A 16,971-nucleotide genomic window follows, 5' to 3' on the forward strand; every position below is an offset into this window, starting at 1 on the left:
CCTGCTCAACAACTTCCTCCTCACCTCCAGCCTCACTCTCCCCACCTCCAGCTTTGCTCCATTCCCCCCACTCCTGCCACTCCCTCACAGCCTCAGAAGTCCCTCCCCAGCTTTTTTGGAGCCCCCTTCAGATGCTGGAAGGCCACAAGAAGGTCCCCTGGGAGCCTCCTCTGCTCCAGCCTGCACAGCCCCAACTCTTTCAGTCTGTGCTCACAGCAGAGCTGCTGCAGCCTCTGAGCATCCTCCTGGCCCTGCTCTGGACACTCTCCAGCATCTGCACTTTGAAACAAAAAGAATCCTCCCTTGCTCTGTTTTGAGTTCTGGAACCTTGCAGGGGGGTTACAGCTCTTGGCTCCTCAGACTTCAGCTTCCTTTTGCTTGCCTGCTTGCTTAGGGCTTGTTTGCTCTCTGCCATGAGAAGAGTGCTCTTCAATGTCCCTAGCTGAGCTGGAACTGGTTGCTTCCTGCCAGATGTGTGCTTAATTTCTTGACTTCATTGTTTCTTCCAGCAAAGCCCACAGAGAGTCCTTCCTCTGCATCGTCCTCCAGGTCACAGAGTCCTCAGCTACATCCACGGGATAATGTCACCACCAGCAGCAGGAACAATTCCATCCCAGCACCACCCCCAAAGCTTGCCAGGTAGTTTCCAAAGCTGCCTGTCACCCTCTCCTATGAGCTCTACAAAGTGCAGGGCTTGGCTGGGCAGGAACAGTTTGGGTAGAGCACTGAGTGTGCAGCAGTTGACTTCTGTCTTTCAATCCTTTAGCACCTTTGCTGTTGGAAGCTTTTTCAGCTGTAGCAAGTTGCTGCTCTCCTTTGTTGATTGCTTAGGTGGTAGAAGTAGACTCATCAGGTTGGGACTTTTTGATCTTGGTGTCTCCTAATGAATGAATGCTTCTTGTTGATGAGCACCTAGGGACTTCCAGAAGCACTGGGTGAGTGCAGGAGAGGAGCTCTGAGCCTTCTGAGGCAATGAACTGATTTATCAGAGGTTCAGCCAGGCTGGCAGAGAGCTCCAAGCTCACCCAGCCCAACCTTCACCCAGCCCTGCCCAACCAACCAGACCATGGCACTAAGTGCCCCAGCCAGCCTTGGCTTCAGCAACTCCTGCCACAGCCACTCCACCACCTCCCTGGGCAGCCCATTCCAGTGCCAATCACTCTCTCTGCCAGGAACTTCCTAACAACATCCAGCCTAGACCTGCCCTGGCACAGCCTGAGGCTCTGTCCCCTTCTTCTGCTGCTGGCTGCCTGGCAGCAGAGCCCAACCCCAGCTGGCTACAGCCTCCCTGCAGGCAGCTGCAGGCAGCAATGAGCTCTGCCCTGAGCCTCCTCTGCTGCAGGCTGCACCCCCCCAGCTCCCTCAGCCTCTCCCTCAGCTTTCATCTTCTTTTTTGTCTGCAAACCACACAGCTCCACATCCCTCTCCCAAGAGGAGAAGGATGCATCAGAATGAGCAGCACTCTCCAGATTTTGATCAAATCAGAGCAGCATTGCTTAGGATTAAGTACGGAAACTGCAACACAGGAGGTTCCAACACAAGGCAGAACTTCTTTCCTGTAAGGGTCCCAGAGCCCTGGCACAGGCTCCTCAGAAGGGTTGTGGAGGCTCCTCCTCTGGAGACTTTCAAGGCCTGTCTGAATGTGTTCCCTTTTGACCAGTCAACGTGTGGCCTGAGCAGTGCTGAGCACAGGGGCAGAAGAACCTCCCTGCTCCTGCTGCCCACACTGCTCCTGAGCCAGCCCAGGATGCCACTGGCTCTGCTGCCCACCTGGGCACTGCTGCCTCCTCTGCAGCTCCTCTCTGCCAGCACCCTCAGGGCCCTCTCTGCCTGGCTGCTCTCAGCCACTCTGGCCCCAGCCTGTAGTGCTGCCTGGGGTTGTTGTGGCCAAAGTGCAGAACTCTGCCCTTGGCCTTGTTCAGTCTCAGCCCCTTGGCCTCTGCCCACCCATGCAGCCTGGCCAGGTCCCTCTGCAGGACTCTGCTACCCTCCAACAGCTCCACAGCTGCTCCTAGCTTGGTGTCATCTGCAGACTCACTGCTGCTGGACTCAATCCCCTGCTCCAGATCACCAGTAAAGGCACTGAGCAGGCCTGTGCCCAGCAGTGGTTCCTGGGGCACAGTGATTGATTGGTTTTTGTCTGGGTCTAGGAAGGAGATCCTAAACTTTGGTAGTGACTAAGCAGTGAACTGTTGAGCACTGAGGTGGAATTCCCACTGGTTCTGTTTGCTGTTGTGCAGTCAGTCAGGCAAGAATATGCTGAGTGTCTTTGCTGAGTGTCCAGCCCTGAGGTGGCTCTGCTTTGCTTTGCTTTCCCTTGGCAGAGACAGTGCATTCCAGATCATCTCTGTCTGCAAAGGAACAAGCCTGGGGTTGAGCATTGTGGGAGGAGTTAACAGAAATGAAGGACCTTTGGTGTACATCCAAGAAGTTATCCCTGGTGGGGACTGTCACAAGGTAAAGATCCTTGTTCCCTTCCTCCCCCTTTGCTGTTTTTGCCTCCCTGCAGTCCCTCCTTCAGTGCCTGATGTGCAGTTGCATTACACACCCAAAAGCTGAGCTTCTTACTGTCTCTTTGCCCCCTGGCATGGTTAGTGCCAGTTCCTCATGAGTGGATGTGAGGTAAATCAGGCTCTTAGTCCCCAGTTTCCATATCAGAAAGCAAGAACTCATCCTCAGGAGGCTGCTGTGTGCCAGGTGAAGCAGCAGGTGAGGCACAGGCTGCATCTCTTGGGCATTGAACAAAGCACTGTCCCATTAGACATAGTTCATAGGCAGAGCAGGAGTGCACCTGGGGAGTGCAGACCAACACATGCCCAGGGAAGTGCTGGTTGCTGCTCTCCTTTCTGGCAGAGGCAGTGTGGAGTTCAGGAGGGGTTATCACTGCAGGCAGTGCAGAGCTGTCTGCTGCCAGTGCACACAGCTAGGGGCCTGTGCTCAGGCTGAGGTGTGGCCAACCAGGTTGTGCCTCTTGCTGAGCAAAGAGACAAAGCAAATTGATTCCACAAGCAGTGAGGTTTGCCCCAAAACCTCCTGCTAGGTGAAGGTTAGGCCTGAAGTGCCAAGGTGGGAGGAAAACCTGCAGGGCTTCCCCAGGACTTGCTTAGCTGGTGAGCTGTAACCAGGCTTTTGTTTCCCCCTCCTCTTTTGCTGTGGCTTTTAAAACAGCTGTCCCAGTCTAAACTGAGCTTAATGGCATTTAGTGGAATTAAAAACCTATCAGGGATAAGCAACAGGTTGAGACTGAGAAGGCAGTTTGAGGTAGGCTCTGACAATGGCAATAGGGAAGGGGATTCCCCACTCTTGCTGATCCTGCTGCAGAAGCCTCAGCTCCGAGCATATGTGAGACCAGATGAGGGCAGCATTGGAGTTGTTATCGTTTAACAGAGCTGGCTGCAAGGGAGGAGAAAGATCTGCAGCTTCTTGCTTTAATCAGGGGGAAAAAACAACTTTGGAAACTTTAGCCCAAAAGAAGACCTCCTAATTAAAGCCCCTCTGCCATCCAGGCACTTCTGTCTTTAACTAAAGACATCTCTCTTTAATCCATGGAAGGCTGCAGAGAGACCTGTCCTGAGGGTGTCTGCAACCCAATCCTGCCTCCAGCTCTGCTGTGCCCAGCAGAAGGACTCAGAGCTGTGGAGTGAGGCCAGAGGAGGCCACAAAGATAACCCAAGGGCTGGAGCAGCTCTGCTGTGAGCAGTGAGGGAGGGCTGAGAGAGCTGGGGGGGTGCAGCCTGCAGAGGAGAAGGCTCCAGGGGCACCTCAGAGCTGCTGCCAGTGCCTGAAGGGAGCCTGCAGGAAGGCTGCAGAGGGACTTGTGCTGAGGGGGTCTGAGCCAGGCCAAGGGGAATGGTTTGGAGCTGAGGCAGAGCAGGGTGAGAGTAGAGCTGAGGGAGAAGCTGATGAGTGTGAGGGTGGTGAGAGTCTGGCCCAGGCTGCCCAGGGAGGCTGTGGCTGCCTCCTGCCTGGGGGTGCTCAAGGGCAGGCTGCATGAGTCCAGCTGAGAGGTGTCCCTGGGCATGGAGGGGAGGTTGGAGCAGAGGACCTCTGAGGTCCCTTCCCACCTGAGCCATTCTGGGATTCCCTTTGATCTCTGTGCTTTGTTTGGGGTTTCTCACAGAATTCTGTACCTGGGACCCAGTTTCCTCCTTGCACAACATCACAGACCTGCTCTGGCTGACAGGGCTTGGGTGCTGCTGCTGCCATGGTGGCTCAGTGCTCCGCTGCTTGCTTCTGGAGGACTGTCAGGCAGAAGGCAGAGGTGCTCTTGGTGTTCCTGCTCTGAAGGAGCAGGTGAAGTCCTGTGGTGCTGCAGCTTTCCCTCTGGTCTTAGCAGTCCATCTGCAATGTGTGGCTTTGATTTTTCCCTTTGTTGTGTTAGGATGGAAGGCTGCAGCCTGGAGATCAACTCGTGTCCATAAACAAGGAGTCCATGATTGGGGTCTCCTATGAAGAGGCAAAAAGCATCATCAACAGAACCAAGATGAGGTCTCTGCTCCTGCAAACCCTCCCAGATGGTTTCTTGTAGGATGGTTGTGGTCAGCTTGGTGTGAAATGTTCTCTCCTCTGCCTGGGGGAAATGAAGTGGCCTCAGAGCTGCTCAGAGGGCTGGAGAAGCCTCTGTTAGGCTGGGAGAGTTGGGGCTGTTCAGCCTGGAGAAGAGAAGGCTCCAGGCAGAACTCAGAGCAAGCTGCCAGTACCTGCAGGGGCCCAAGGAGAGCTGGGGAGGGACTTTGGACAAGGGCTTGAGTGATAGGATGAGAGGGAATGGCTTTGAGCTGGCTGAGGGGAGGCTGAGACTTGAGAGTGGGGAGAGCCTGGCACAGGTTGCCCAGGGAGGCTGTGGATGCCCCCTCCCTGGAGGTGTTCTTGCCCAGGCTGGATGAGACCTGGGGCAACCTGGGCCAGCTGGAGGTGACAGTTTTGCAAGGGTGACAAAGAATGCCCTGAGCACTGCAGTGTGCAGAGTGCTGAGAGTTCTTTGCTTCTCACTGTAGGATGGAAAGCTTCTGGGAGATTGCTTTTATTAGGAAGAAAGTTACTGCCAGCTGCTCAGAGGATCTGCAACGTCCTTCCAGCCTCCCCCCTTCTGCTGTGGCAGCTGGAGAGCAGCAGCCTGCAGCACCTGGGGCTCCTGCATCTCCTCATGGCAAGCTGGGTCCAAGCTTCACTCCCAGTGCTGTGAGTACCTCACACCCCTGAGTGCAAAGTGAGCAAACAGTGACAGGGACAGGCAGGCTGGCACAGCCCCTCAGGAGCACCCAGCCAGCCTAGAAGCCTGCTCCACAAGAGTCACCTTAAACCACAGCCCCAAGCACCACATCCAAAGGACCCTGAAACACATCCAGGCTGGGTGACTCCACCACTTCCCTGGGCAGCTCACTCCAGTCCCTGACCACTCTCCCTGAAGAACTTTTTGTTGGTGTCCAATCTAAACCTCCCCAGCCTCAGCTTGAGGCCATTCCCCTTTGCTCTCTCTCCAGTGACCTGTGAGCAGAGCCCAGCAGCAGCCTCTCCACACTGTCCCTTCAGGGAGCTGCAGACATCTCCCTAATCCTGGTGCAGTGTCAGCACAGGGTTTTAATTCCATTTCCACTCCAGCAGGGAAATAGCTGCCTCTCCTCCTGCACAGGACTGCTTCCTTGGGCTTTCAAGACTTGGAATCAGAGAATCCAGCAGGTTGGAAGAGAGCTCCAAGCTCACCCAGCCTAGCACCCAGCCCTGCCCAACCAACCAGACCATGGCACTAAGTGCCCCAGCCAGGCTTGGCTTCAACACCTCCTGCCACGGCCACTCCACCACCTCCCTGGGCAGCCCTGGCACAGCTTGAGGCTGTGTCCCCTTCTTCTGGTGCAGTTGCTTGGCAGCAGAGCCCAACCCCACCTGGTGACAATGAGCACTCTGGCACAGGCTGCCCAGGGAGGCTGTGGCTGCCTTCTCCCTTGGGGTGCTCAAGGCCAAGTTGGATGAGTCCTTGAGCTGAGTCTAGCTGAGAGGTGTCCCTGGGCATGGTGGGGAGGTTGGAGCAGAGGAGCTCTGAGGTCACTTCCAGCCTGAGCCATTCAGTGATTCTCTGATGAGATTTAACAGAACAAGAGGACACAGCCTGAAGTTGTGCCAGGGCAGGTCTAAGCTGGATGTGAGGAGGAAGTTGTTGGCAGAGAGAGTGATTGGCACTGGAATGGGCTGCCCAGGGAGGTGGTGGAGTGGCCGTGGCAGGAGGTGTTGAAGCCAAGGCTGGCTGGGGCACTGAGTGCCATGGTGTGGTTGGTTGGGCAGGGCTGGGTGCTAGGCTGGGCTGGGGGAGCTTGGAGCTCTCTGCCAGCCTGGCTGTGGCTGTGATTTTTGCTTTAAAATTAGATGTCTGGAAGAATTCTTTCAGCTCAGGAGCAACTGATTTGATTTGTGCTGCTCACCCTTGGTGCCAAGAGGTGATGCTGCCCGTGAGAGAGAAGAAGATTCTAATCCTCCTCTGGTACTTCATGTCTAAAAAGACATTGCAGTTTATCACCTCTTCAAGGCCAAATAAACCCTTGTTGTGGAGCAAGGAATGGTGAAACATTGCATGTCCTGCACCCAGTCAGAACAGATCATTCTCAGTCATTCTTCTGTGTGCACTTAAAATCTTTGCCCATTTTTCTTTCCTGTCAGAGATAGGAGCAGGTTGCCTGGGGTGGCTCTGCTCTCTCTGTGCAGATATTCAAAGCCCAAGGCCCTGATCTAGCTGTTCCAGATGGAATTCCTTCTCACCACCACCTCCTTGGATTTTCTCCTTAGGGTTATTTTGGTCTGTCCAGCCCTGTTTCTCCCCTCTGGGTCTTTCTTCCTCTCCCTCTCTTTGACATCAGTTTCTGCTTTGGTTTGTGCCCTGCCTTGGAAATGGGTGGGGAATGGCTGAGAGCAGCCCTGAGGAACAGGCCCTGGGGGTCTGGGCTGATGCAAAGCTCCACAGGAGGCTGCAGTGGGAGTGCAGCCCAGACACAACCCTGTGCTGGGCTGCAGCCAGAGCAGTGTGGGCACAGGGCAAGGGAGGGGATTGTGCCCCTTGCCTCTGCTCTCCTCACACCTCACCTGCAGCCCTGGGGGCACTTCTGCAGCCCCCAGCACAAGCAGCACATGGAAGGGTTGGAGCCAGTGCAGAGGAGGCCACCAAGGTGCTGAGAGGGCTGCAGCAGCTCTGCTCTGAGCACAGGCTGAGAGAGTTGGGGCTCTGCAGCCTGGAGAGGAGAAGGCTTCCAGGAAAGCTTGGAGTGGCCTTGCAGGCTGTGAAGGGGGCTGCAGGAGGGCTGGGGAGGGACTATTGGCAAGGTCTGGGAATGAGAGGAGGAGGAGGAAGAGGAATGGGTTTGAAGTGGCAGAGGGGAGATGGAAAGTGGCTGTGAGGAAAGGGTGTTGAGGGCCAGGCTGGATGAGGCCTTGAGTGTCCTGTTTTAGTGGGAGGTGTCCTTGCCTATGGCATGGGGTTGGCACTGGCTGATCCCTGAGGTCTCTTCCAACCTAAACCATTCTGTGATTGATTCCCTGACTTTTGGTCTTGTTTCACAGGTGGAAGCTGGAGCCAGGATGGGAGAGCAATCTGCACTCACCTCTGGAGACAGCAGCCCTGCTGATGTGTCTGCTGCTGGTAAGTTCTTCATTCCTTTCCCAGCCCTGTGCTCTTCAGTAACTGCCACTCAGCAGTTGGTGCAGAGTGAGCCCAAGAGGAGCACTGCCCTGGGTTTGTGGTGCCCAGTGAAGGGCTGAGCTCACAGGGCTGTTTGCAGCTCCTGCACAGCCTCACTTGCGTGGTCTCTAACAAAGAGCTGAAAGCAAACAGGAAGAGTGAGCTCAGCCCTTGCTGGGAGAGCAGGCTCAGGAGCAAGCAGATAATGAAGCCTCACATACAGATCAAGATTAGGTTGCCATGGCAACTGCTTTCTGCCTTGGATGTCATTCTCTGGATCTATAACCCCTTGCACTGTGGGCTTTTTAAATCAGGCTGGCATATTGGAAGGGTAGAAACAACAAGGAGACCTCTGCCACAGCTCTTAGCAAACAGAGCCTGTAGTGTGCATAGATAACTGAGGGGCAGGAGGGACAAAGCCTGCAGCAGGCAGCTGGGGCTGAGCTCTGAATGTGGCTTTAGCAAACAGCACTGAGAAGAAACTCAGCTTGGGGCACTGCAGAGCTTCGTTCAGGGAATGGCTTAGGTTGCAAGGGACCTCAAAGATGCCAACCTCCTGCCATGGGCAGGGACACCTCCCACTAGAAGAGGTTGCTCAAGGGCTTGTCCAGCCTGGTCCTGAACACCTTCAGGGAGGTTGTGGAGCACAGAAGCACCCAATGTGATCTTTGATCACATTGGGTGCTTCTGTGCTCCACAACCTCCCTGGGGAACCTGTGCCAGGGTCTCACCACCCTCAACCTGTGCCAGTGTCTCACCACCCTCCCTGTAAGTAATTCCACAATTCCTGAGCAGCCTGCTGGAGTTCAGGCTGAGGCAGCTCCAGCCAGCCCTGGAAGAATCTTCCTCTTGTATTTCTAACACAAGTTATGTGTTCTAAGGCTGAGAGAGCTGAGGCTGTTCAGGCTGGGAGAGGAGCTCAGAGTCTGTAAGGAGCTGAGGGGTGGCTGTCAGGAGGATGGGGCTCAGTGGGCAACGGACACAAACTGGAGCCCAGGAGGTTCCACCTCAATGTGAGGATGCTGCAGCCCTGGAGCAGGCTGCTCAGAGAGGCTGTGGAGTTCTCTGTAGGCCTTCAAGACCCATCTGGATGTGTTCATAGAACCACAGACTCAGCCAGGCTGGCAGAGAGCTCCAACCTCCCCCAGCCCAGCCTAGCACCCAGCCCTGCCCAACCAACCAGACCATGGCACTAAGTGCCCCAGCCAGGCTTGGCTGCAACACCTCCAGCCACGGCCACTCCACCACCTCCCTGGGCAGCCCATTCCAGTGCCAATCACTCTCTCTGACAACAACTTCTAACAACATCCAGCCTGAACCTGCCCTGGCACAGCTTGAGACTGTGTCCCCTTCTTCTGGTGCTGGCTGCCTGGCAGCAGAGCCCAACCCCACCTGGCTACAGCCTCCCTGCAGGCAGCTGCAGGCAGCAATGAGCTCTGCCCTGAGCCTCCTCTGCTGCAGGCTGCACCCCCCCAGCTCCCTCAGCCTCTCCTCACAGGGCTGTGCTCCAGGCCCCTCCCCAGCCTTGCTGCCCTTCTCCAAACACCTTCCAGCACCTCAACATCTCTCTGCAATGGAGGAGCCCAGAACTGGACACAGCACTCCAGGGGTGGCCTGAGCAGTGCTGAGCACAGGGGCACAAGAACCTCCCTTGTCCTGCTGCCCACACTGCTCCTGAGCCAGCCCAGGATGCCATTGGCTCTGCTGCCCACCTGGGCACTCTGCTGCCTCCTGTGCAGCTCCTCTCTGCCAGCACCCCCAGGGCTCTCTCTGCCTGGCTGCTTTCAGCCACTCTGTCCCCAGCCTGCAGTGCTGCTTGGGGTTGTTGTGGCCAAAGTGCAGAACTCTGCCCTTGGCCTTGTTCAGTCTCATCCCCTTGGCCTCTGCCCACCCATGCAGCCTGGCCAGGTCCCTCTGCAGGGCTCTGCTACCCTCCAACAGCTCCACAGCTACTCCTAGCTTGGTGTCCTCTGCAAACTCACTGCTGCTGGACTCAATCCCCTGCTCCAGATCATCAGTGAAGGTATTGAACAGAACTGGTTGTTGCTGTGTGCCCTGCTCTGGCAGGGATGTTGGACTCAGTGATCCCCAGAGGTCCTTTGCCATTCTCTAGCTGTATGATATCCTGAAGCTAAGGCTCTTGGCTAACAGAAAGCCATAAAGAGAAGCTTCTTTGTTGCTGAAGAGCTCAGAAAGGCCCCAGCTGATTACCATAACTAATAAGGAGGCTGCTGGGGTGGAAAGCAGAAGCACTCCCAGTGCCAGTTTGTGCTGCTGCTTGTTGTTACTCATCCTGGTCTTCTTTCACCCCAGATCCTCGCTCAAAGCTGCCCCTTCTCCTGTGCTGCCTGCTGTCAAGGCTAACCTCTCAAGGGAACCTTGAGGAGCTGAAGTAGCTCCTACATTGTTAGGCTTTGGGGGGGTTTGGGTTTTTTTTCAGTGCTGTAGGAAATTGAGCAGAATTTGGGAGAACTTCTTGCACAAACTCATCCAGGAGGCTGCTTCCCTTGGAGCTGAAGGGAGCTGAGCCAACTGTGCTGAGCTCCCAGTTCCACTGCCTGCACCATTTAATATAGCATCTGAGAGGTGTAAGTGGCAGAGATTTGTCAAGATGTTTTGGTTTATGCTTTTGGCATAGGCAGAGAATGTAAATGACTTGGAGCTTGGGAGCAGATCTGCTGTGAAAGAGCTCTGTGTGATCCCTTCTGCTCCTTCACAGGCAGTCTCTAACTGCAAGCTCCCCCAGCTCTGGGCTTGGTTTCTGTCCTTCTCTAGCCTATTAATGACAGACTGAATGGACCTCTAAATGAGACTGATAAATGCAGCTGGCAGTGGTGCTGTGCACAGTCCTGTTCAGTATTTTCACTGGACTCACTGAGTCCAGCAGCAGTGAGCTTGATGATGACACCAAGCTAGCAGCAGCTGTGGAGCTGTTGGAGGGTAGCAGAGCCTGCAGGGAGGCTGTAGCCAGGTGGGGTTGGGCTCTGCTGCCAGGCAGCCAGCACCAGAAGAAGGGGACACAGCCTGAAGCTGTGCCAGGGCAGGTCTAGGCTGGATGTTGTTAGGAAGTTCCTGGCAGAGAGAGTGACTGGCATTGGAATGGGCTGCCCAGGGAGGTGGTGGAGTGGCCGTGGCTGGAGGTGTTGCAGCCAAGGCTGGCTGGGGCACTGAGTGCCATGGTCTGGTTGGTTGGGCAGGGCTGGGTGCTAGGCTGGGCTGGGTGAGCTTGGAGCTCTCTGCCAGCCTGGTCAGTTCTATGACTCTATGAAATAATGAATGCAAACACAGACTCCCATTTGCACACAGCAGAAGTGCACAGCAGTTGGTGGTCAAAGCTCCTTTGGCCTCCAGCCTGTGAGCAAAGGCTGCCAGGGGCTGCTGCTTGCTGTGTTGTACCCCACGAGCATCTGAAACATGATAAAGCTGTGACTGCATTTCTTGAGTCTCACAGGATCCTAGAATGGATTGGGTTGAAAGGGACCTTGAAGCTCGTCCTGCCATAGGCAGGGACACTTTCCACCAGCCCAGGTTGCTCAAGACCTCATCCAACCTGGCCTTGAACACCTCCAGGGAGGTTGAGGAGCACAGAAGCACCCAGTGTGATCTTTGATCATATTGGGTGCTTCTGTGCTCCACAACATCCCTGGGCAACCTGTGCCAGTGTCTCACCACCCTCATGGTGAAGAACTTCCTAACATCCAGTTTAAATCTGTCCTACCTGGGCAACCTGTGCCAGGCTCTCCCCACCCTCACTGTAAGGGATTTCATAGTATCCTAGAACCAGTCATCAGGGTTGGAAGGGACCATAAAGATCAGCCAGTGCCAACCCCCTTGCCACGGGCAGGGACACCTCACACTAGAGCAGGCTGCCCACAGCCTCATCCAGCCTGGCCTTAAACATCTCCAGGGATGAGGCTTCCACCACCCCCTTGGGCAACCCATTCCAGCCTCTCATCACCCTCATGCTGAAGAACTTCTTCCTAACATCCAGCCTCACTCTCCCCACCTCCAGCTTTGCTCCATTCCCCCCAGGCCTGGCACTCCCTGACAGCCTAAAAAGTCCCTCCCCAGTTTTCTTGTAGCCCCCTTCAGATACTGAAAGGTCACAATTTGGGGAACAGCTTCTTGCTGGGCATGAATACTGAGGAAGCCTGCAGGAGTTCAGGCCAAGGCAGCTGCAGGCAGCCCTGAGCTGGCAGCAGGTCATCCTGTCTCCTTCCACAGCATCCCCTAGCTGCCCATCCACTCTGGGGAGCAGGCTGATGGGGATGTGTCTTGAAGGGCTTTGAATTCACAAGAGTTTCCCCTTCTGTGTGTCTCAGAGGGGAGAAAACACCACCAGCCTGAGCCATATGCTTGATGGATTGCTCCAAGTTATTCCTGGGCTCTTTCTGCTAGTTTGCTGCTTGTCACTTTCTGATGTGGAGGGGAAAAAAAAGACAACCAACCCAACAAACCTCCCAGCAGCTGAAGTGATTGATACCCAGAATTGCTGTTTGGTGCAATTATGTCCTTTAGAAAGATAAAAAACAACCACCCAGAAGTCACTCTAAACATGAGGATGCATTTGTGACAAGTGGGGATGCAGCTGACAGCCTCTCAGGAGCACAGCTCCAGAGCAGGTTTCTCAAAGCAATGGTTGAAAGAGGAATGTTGCTTACATGGAGCTGGTTTGCTGTCTTCTTTTTTTCCCCTGTTGCTTCTTAGTTGTTGCCCTCAGTCAGAGTGATGATTTTGAGCTGCAAGGGAGGAACTCCACTGCTCATCTCAAGGCAGAGAAGCTGGAGAGGGTAAAGACTTCTAATTGTCTGAGTTTGCCTTTCTGCCCCTTCTTGGTGCCTGGGAAACAGCTGGAGAGGATTGCTAGGCTGAGAGCCTCTCAGGTGTGAATGATCCCCCCAGATGGATCACAGGCTCAGCCAGGCTGGCAGAGAGCTCCAAGCTCACCCAGCCCAGGATGCCATTGGCTCTGCTGCCCACCTGGGCACTGCTGCCTCCTCTGCAGCTCCTCTCTCCCAGCACCCCCAGGGCCCTCTCTGCCTGGCTGCTCTCAGCCACTCTGGCCCCAGCCTGCAGTGCTGCTTGGGGTTGTTGTGGCCAAAGTGCAGAACCCTGCCCTTGGCCTTGTTCAGTTTCATCCCCTTGGCCTCTGCCCACCCATGCAGCCTGGCCAGGTCCCTCTGCAGGGCTCTGCTACCCTCCAACAGCTCCACAGCTGCTCCTAGCTTGGTGTCATCTGCAAACTCACTGCTGCTGGACTCAGTCCCCTGGCCCAGACCATCACTAAAGATACTGAACAGGATCCTACTGTCAAGGCAGAAATGCAGCAATCTGTCAGCACAGAAAGGCTCTTAATCAGGTTAGGTTTGTGCTTTCCTTCCCAGGCTCTTAGTTTCAGAACTCCCAGCTTACTGTTGTGCAGGAGAAGAAAGGTTCTTGCCTCCAAGCATGGTTTCATTGGCAGCAGCAAGCCAGGGCTGACAGCAAACATGCTAATGGTTATTATCTATCGTTTCCATGTTCCTACCAATCCTTCTTTTTCTCTGGTAATTAACAAATTATTACCTCCAAAAGACACTGTTCCTTTAGAATGGTTCTGAAGTTGCTGCCTTGGGGCTTGCTGCTGTTCATTTGTGGGTTGAATCCCAAGACAATTCAGTGCCTGCAAGGAGAAAACCTATTTTGGAGGGGGGAGGGGGAAAGGGGAAGAAAGAGAGAGAGAAAGGACTGGGGATAATGAGTGCAGGGACACAGGGAGTAATTAAAGAGCCTCACTTCAAAGGGCCTTTGTGTCACAGTCCCCTCTCACTGACAGCACTTTTATTCCAGAGACACTCTGTGACTTCTCCTTCTAATTGAGAGCTGTTCAGATGTGATTTAACCTTGAATACAGATGAGTGTAATAAGCAAAGTCCTTTGTCCTTAATAACTGCCTTAAAAATCCCCAGGGGTGTTCAGATCCCCAGAGGAGTTAATCAGTAATTAGATGAACAAAACCAGTAATTTGCCCAACCTAGAAGCTGCAAGATTGGGTCTGCAGCCTGAAAGAGCTCCCCAAAGAGAGCACTTGGCCACAACAACCCCAAGCAGCAGTGCAGGCTGGGGCCAGAGTGGCTGAGAGCAGCCAGGCAGAGAGGGCCCTGGGGGTGCTGGCAGAGAGGAGCTGCAGAGGAGGCAGCAGTGCCCAGGTGGGCAGCAGAGCCAATGGCATCCTGGGCTGGCTCAGGAGCAGTGTGGGCAGCAGGACAAGGGAGGTTCTTCTGCCCCTGTGCTCAGCACTGCTCAGGCCAGCCCTGGAATGCTGTGTCCAGTTCTGGGCTCCTCCACTGCAGAGAGATGCTGAGGTGCTGGAAGGTGTTTGGAGAAGGGCAGCAAGGCTGGGGAGGGTCCTGGAGCAGAGCCCTGTGAGGAGAGGCTGAGGGAGCTGGGGGTGTGCAGCCTGCAGCAGAGGAGGCTCAGGGCAGAGCTCATTGCTGCCTGCAGCTGCCTGCAGGGAGGCTGTAGCCAGGTGGGGTTGGGCTCTGCTGCCAGGCAGCCAGCAGCAGAAGGGGACCCAGGCTCAAGCTGTGCCAGGGCAGGTCTAGGCTGGATGTGAGGGGTAAGCTGTTGTCAGAGAGAGTGATTGGCACTGGAATGGGCTGCCCAGGGAGGTGGTGGAGTGGCTGTGGCAGGAGGTGTTGAAGCCAAGGCTGGCTGGGGCACTTAGTGCCATGGTCTGGTTGGTTGGGCAGGGCTGGGTGCTAGGCTGGGCTGGCTGAGCTTGGAGGACTCTTCCAAACTCCTGAGTCTGTGATCCTGTTGTCCTGGGAGAGTTAAAGAGGCTGCTTGGAGCAGTTCAACAACCCAGCAGCTGAACTGCTGTGGTTTATGACAAGAGCATCTCAACCATCTCACATGGAGAGAGGTTTGCTGGAGTCAGGAGTTGCTTCTCTTGGCTTTGCCAGGCTTGGTGGGGGACACCTGGCAATTGAAGAGTGACTCTCAGCAGCTGTGAGCAGCTCTGCTGCTAGCCCTGAGGGGAGTCTCTCTTCCAGTGTGTGAAAACCAGCACCAGGCACAGGTGCCACGGGGAAGAATTTCTTGTCCTTCACCATCCAAACCCAGTGGACTTTCAGGTAGCTCAGCAGGGAGCTCCTGCATCTTCCATCCAAACCAGCCCTCCTTTGCAGTTCCACTTTTCTGTCCTCGTGGAAGGGAATTGCTGTTTCTTCCTAATACATTCAGAGCCCAAGCCACAGTGCCCCAGGATGCTGTGGTGTTTGCATCTAAACCTTCCCACAGGAGCAGCTTCCCCAGGTCTCTGTCAGGGGTTTCATACAGAACTGCCCTTTGTTCCTCCAGACTGTGTCTCCCCTGCTAAGGCCAAGCCTTTGTGAGGGGCAGTGGGATAAGGAGGTGCAGGTTTCCTTTCAGGAATGGTTTGGAGCTGAGGCAGAGCAGGGTTAGACTGGACTTAGGAAGAAGTTCTTCAGTAGGAAGGTGGTGAGACTCTGGAGCAGACTGCCCAGGGAGGCTGTGCAGTCTTCTCTGGGGACTTTGAAGCCCCATCTGGACCTGTGCCTGTGTGAGCTGCCCTGGCAGGAGGGCTGCACTCAGTGATCTCCAGAGGTCCCTTCCCACCCCTCCCATTCTGTCCCTCCAGATTTCACTGAAGTGCCAAGGAAGCTGTTCTCTGTGCAGCTGACTGCAGCAGAGGACCCCCAAAAGCCACCTGGGGCCAATGGAGCTGGCAGCCTGCTGGATTCCCAGGTAAAATGTGTGTGGGGGCAGTGTGGAAGCTCTGGGAGCAGGTGAGTGCAGAGCTTGGTGCGTGTCAGGTTGCTCCAGAGCTGGGGCAGATGATGTTCAGAGCAGCTCCGTTTGTGTGTGCTCAGAGATAACCTAGTTTCAAGCAACCTACTTTGCAGAGAGCAACTCCTGTCATTATGCTGTGGCCAGCACTGAGCTTTCTTAATGGGAGCAGATTGCTGCTGCCTGGGTGAGGGCTGAGCGAGCTGCTGCGAGCCCCAAAACCACTTCATCCTGCGTCTGGCTGTAAGAAATAGTGAAGGGGAGGAGGGGAAAAGGCTGGATGAAGGCACTGAAGAAAACAGGGACTGGCAGAGCAGGGCTCTGGGTGTGCCTACAGATCCATTGACTGAAATGCCAATCGTGGGGGTGGTCTTGGAGACCATTTCCGACCTTAATGACTCCATGAAAAGTAATCCTGCCCTTAAAGATAACCTGGGGCAGAGCTGCCTTAACTCTTTCTGCCGGGGCAGAGCTGCCTTAACTCTTTGTGCTGGGGCTCAGAGCCTCCTTGGCTCTCTGTGCTGGGGCTCAGAGCCTCCTTGGCTCTTTGTGCCGGGGGTCAGAGCCTCCTTGGCTCTCTGTGCCGGGGTCAGAGCCTCCTTGGCTCTCTGTGCCGGGGTCAGAGCCTCCTTGGCTCTCTGTGCCGGGGTCAGAGCCTCCTTGGCTCTCTGTGCCGGGGTCAGAGCCTCCTTGGCTCTCTGTGCCGGGGTCAGAGCCTCCTTGGCTCTCTGTGCTGGGGCTCAGAGCCTCCTTGGCTCTCTGTGCCGGGGTCAGAGCCTCCTTGGCTCTCTGTGCCGGGGTCAGAGCCCCCTTGGCTCTTTGTGCCGGGGCTCAGAGCCTCCTTGGCTCTCTGTGCCGGGGTCAGAGCCTCCTTGGCTCTCTGTGCCGGGGTCAGAGCCTCCTTGGCTCTCTGTGCTGGGCTCAGAGCCTCCTTGGCTCTCTGTGCCGGGGTCAGAGCCTCCTTGGCTCTCTGTGCCGGGGGTCAGAGCCTCCTTGGCTCTCTGTGCCGGGGTCAGAGCCTCCTTGGCTCTCTGTGCTGGGGTCAGAGCCTCCTTGGCTCTTTGTGCTGGGGCTCAGAGCCTCCTTGGCTCTCTGTGCTGGGGGTCAGAGCCTCCTTGGCTCTCTGTGCTGGGGTCAGAGCCTCCTTGGCTCTCTGTGCTGGGGTCAGAGCCTCCTTGGCTCTCTGTGCCAGGGTCAGAGCCTCCTTGGCTCTCTGTGCCAGGGTCAGAGCCTGTCTCCCCGTTCCCAGGCCCGCTGCAGCTGTGCTGGGGGTGGGGGCAGCTCCCTGAGGTTTGGCTCTGTGCAGGCTGCCGGCGGTGTGCAGGAGGAGGACGTGGGGCGGCTGGAGCGGGAGCGGAGCCAGGCCTTGAGGGAGGTCAGCAGGTTGAAGGTAAATCCTTTTGTGCTTCCTCTGGCGTTACCTGGGAGCCTCATCCCTTCCTGAGCAGGCACAGGTGAGCTGTTGGTTTGCTGTGGGGAGTGGAGCAGGGAGCCCCCGCGGCATGGTTGGGTTTGAG

At 55.7% G+C, this 16,971-nt stretch overlaps 1 protein-coding gene across 3 annotated transcripts in view; it reads left to right on the plus strand.

Annotated features, from left to right (window-relative positions):
• STXBP4 (syntaxin binding protein 4) overlaps window positions 1–16,971 on the plus strand; it is a 76,050-nt gene that overhangs the window by 11,628 nt on the left and 47,451 nt on the right. For all 3 annotated transcript variants that reach the window (XM_064150500.1, XM_064150502.1, XM_064150503.1), the window contains exons 7-13: window positions 510–639; window positions 2,325–2,457; window positions 4,382–4,488; window positions 4,998–5,181; window positions 7,546–7,624; window positions 15,306–15,412; window positions 16,761–16,844. In XM_064150500.1, coding sequence (XP_064006570.1) covers window positions 510–639; window positions 2,325–2,457; window positions 4,382–4,488; window positions 4,998–5,181; window positions 7,546–7,624; window positions 15,306–15,412; window positions 16,761–16,844 — 824 coding nt within the window. The remainder of the gene's footprint in view (window positions 1–509; window positions 640–2,324; window positions 2,458–4,381; window positions 4,489–4,997; window positions 5,182–7,545; window positions 7,625–15,305; window positions 15,413–16,760; window positions 16,845–16,971) is intronic.

Source organism: Pogoniulus pusillus, chromosome 11, assembly GCF_015220805.1.
Source record: "Pogoniulus pusillus isolate bPogPus1 chromosome 11, bPogPus1.pri, whole genome shotgun sequence".
NCBI classification, from domain to species: Eukaryota; Metazoa; Chordata; class Aves; order Piciformes; family Lybiidae; genus Pogoniulus; species Pogoniulus pusillus.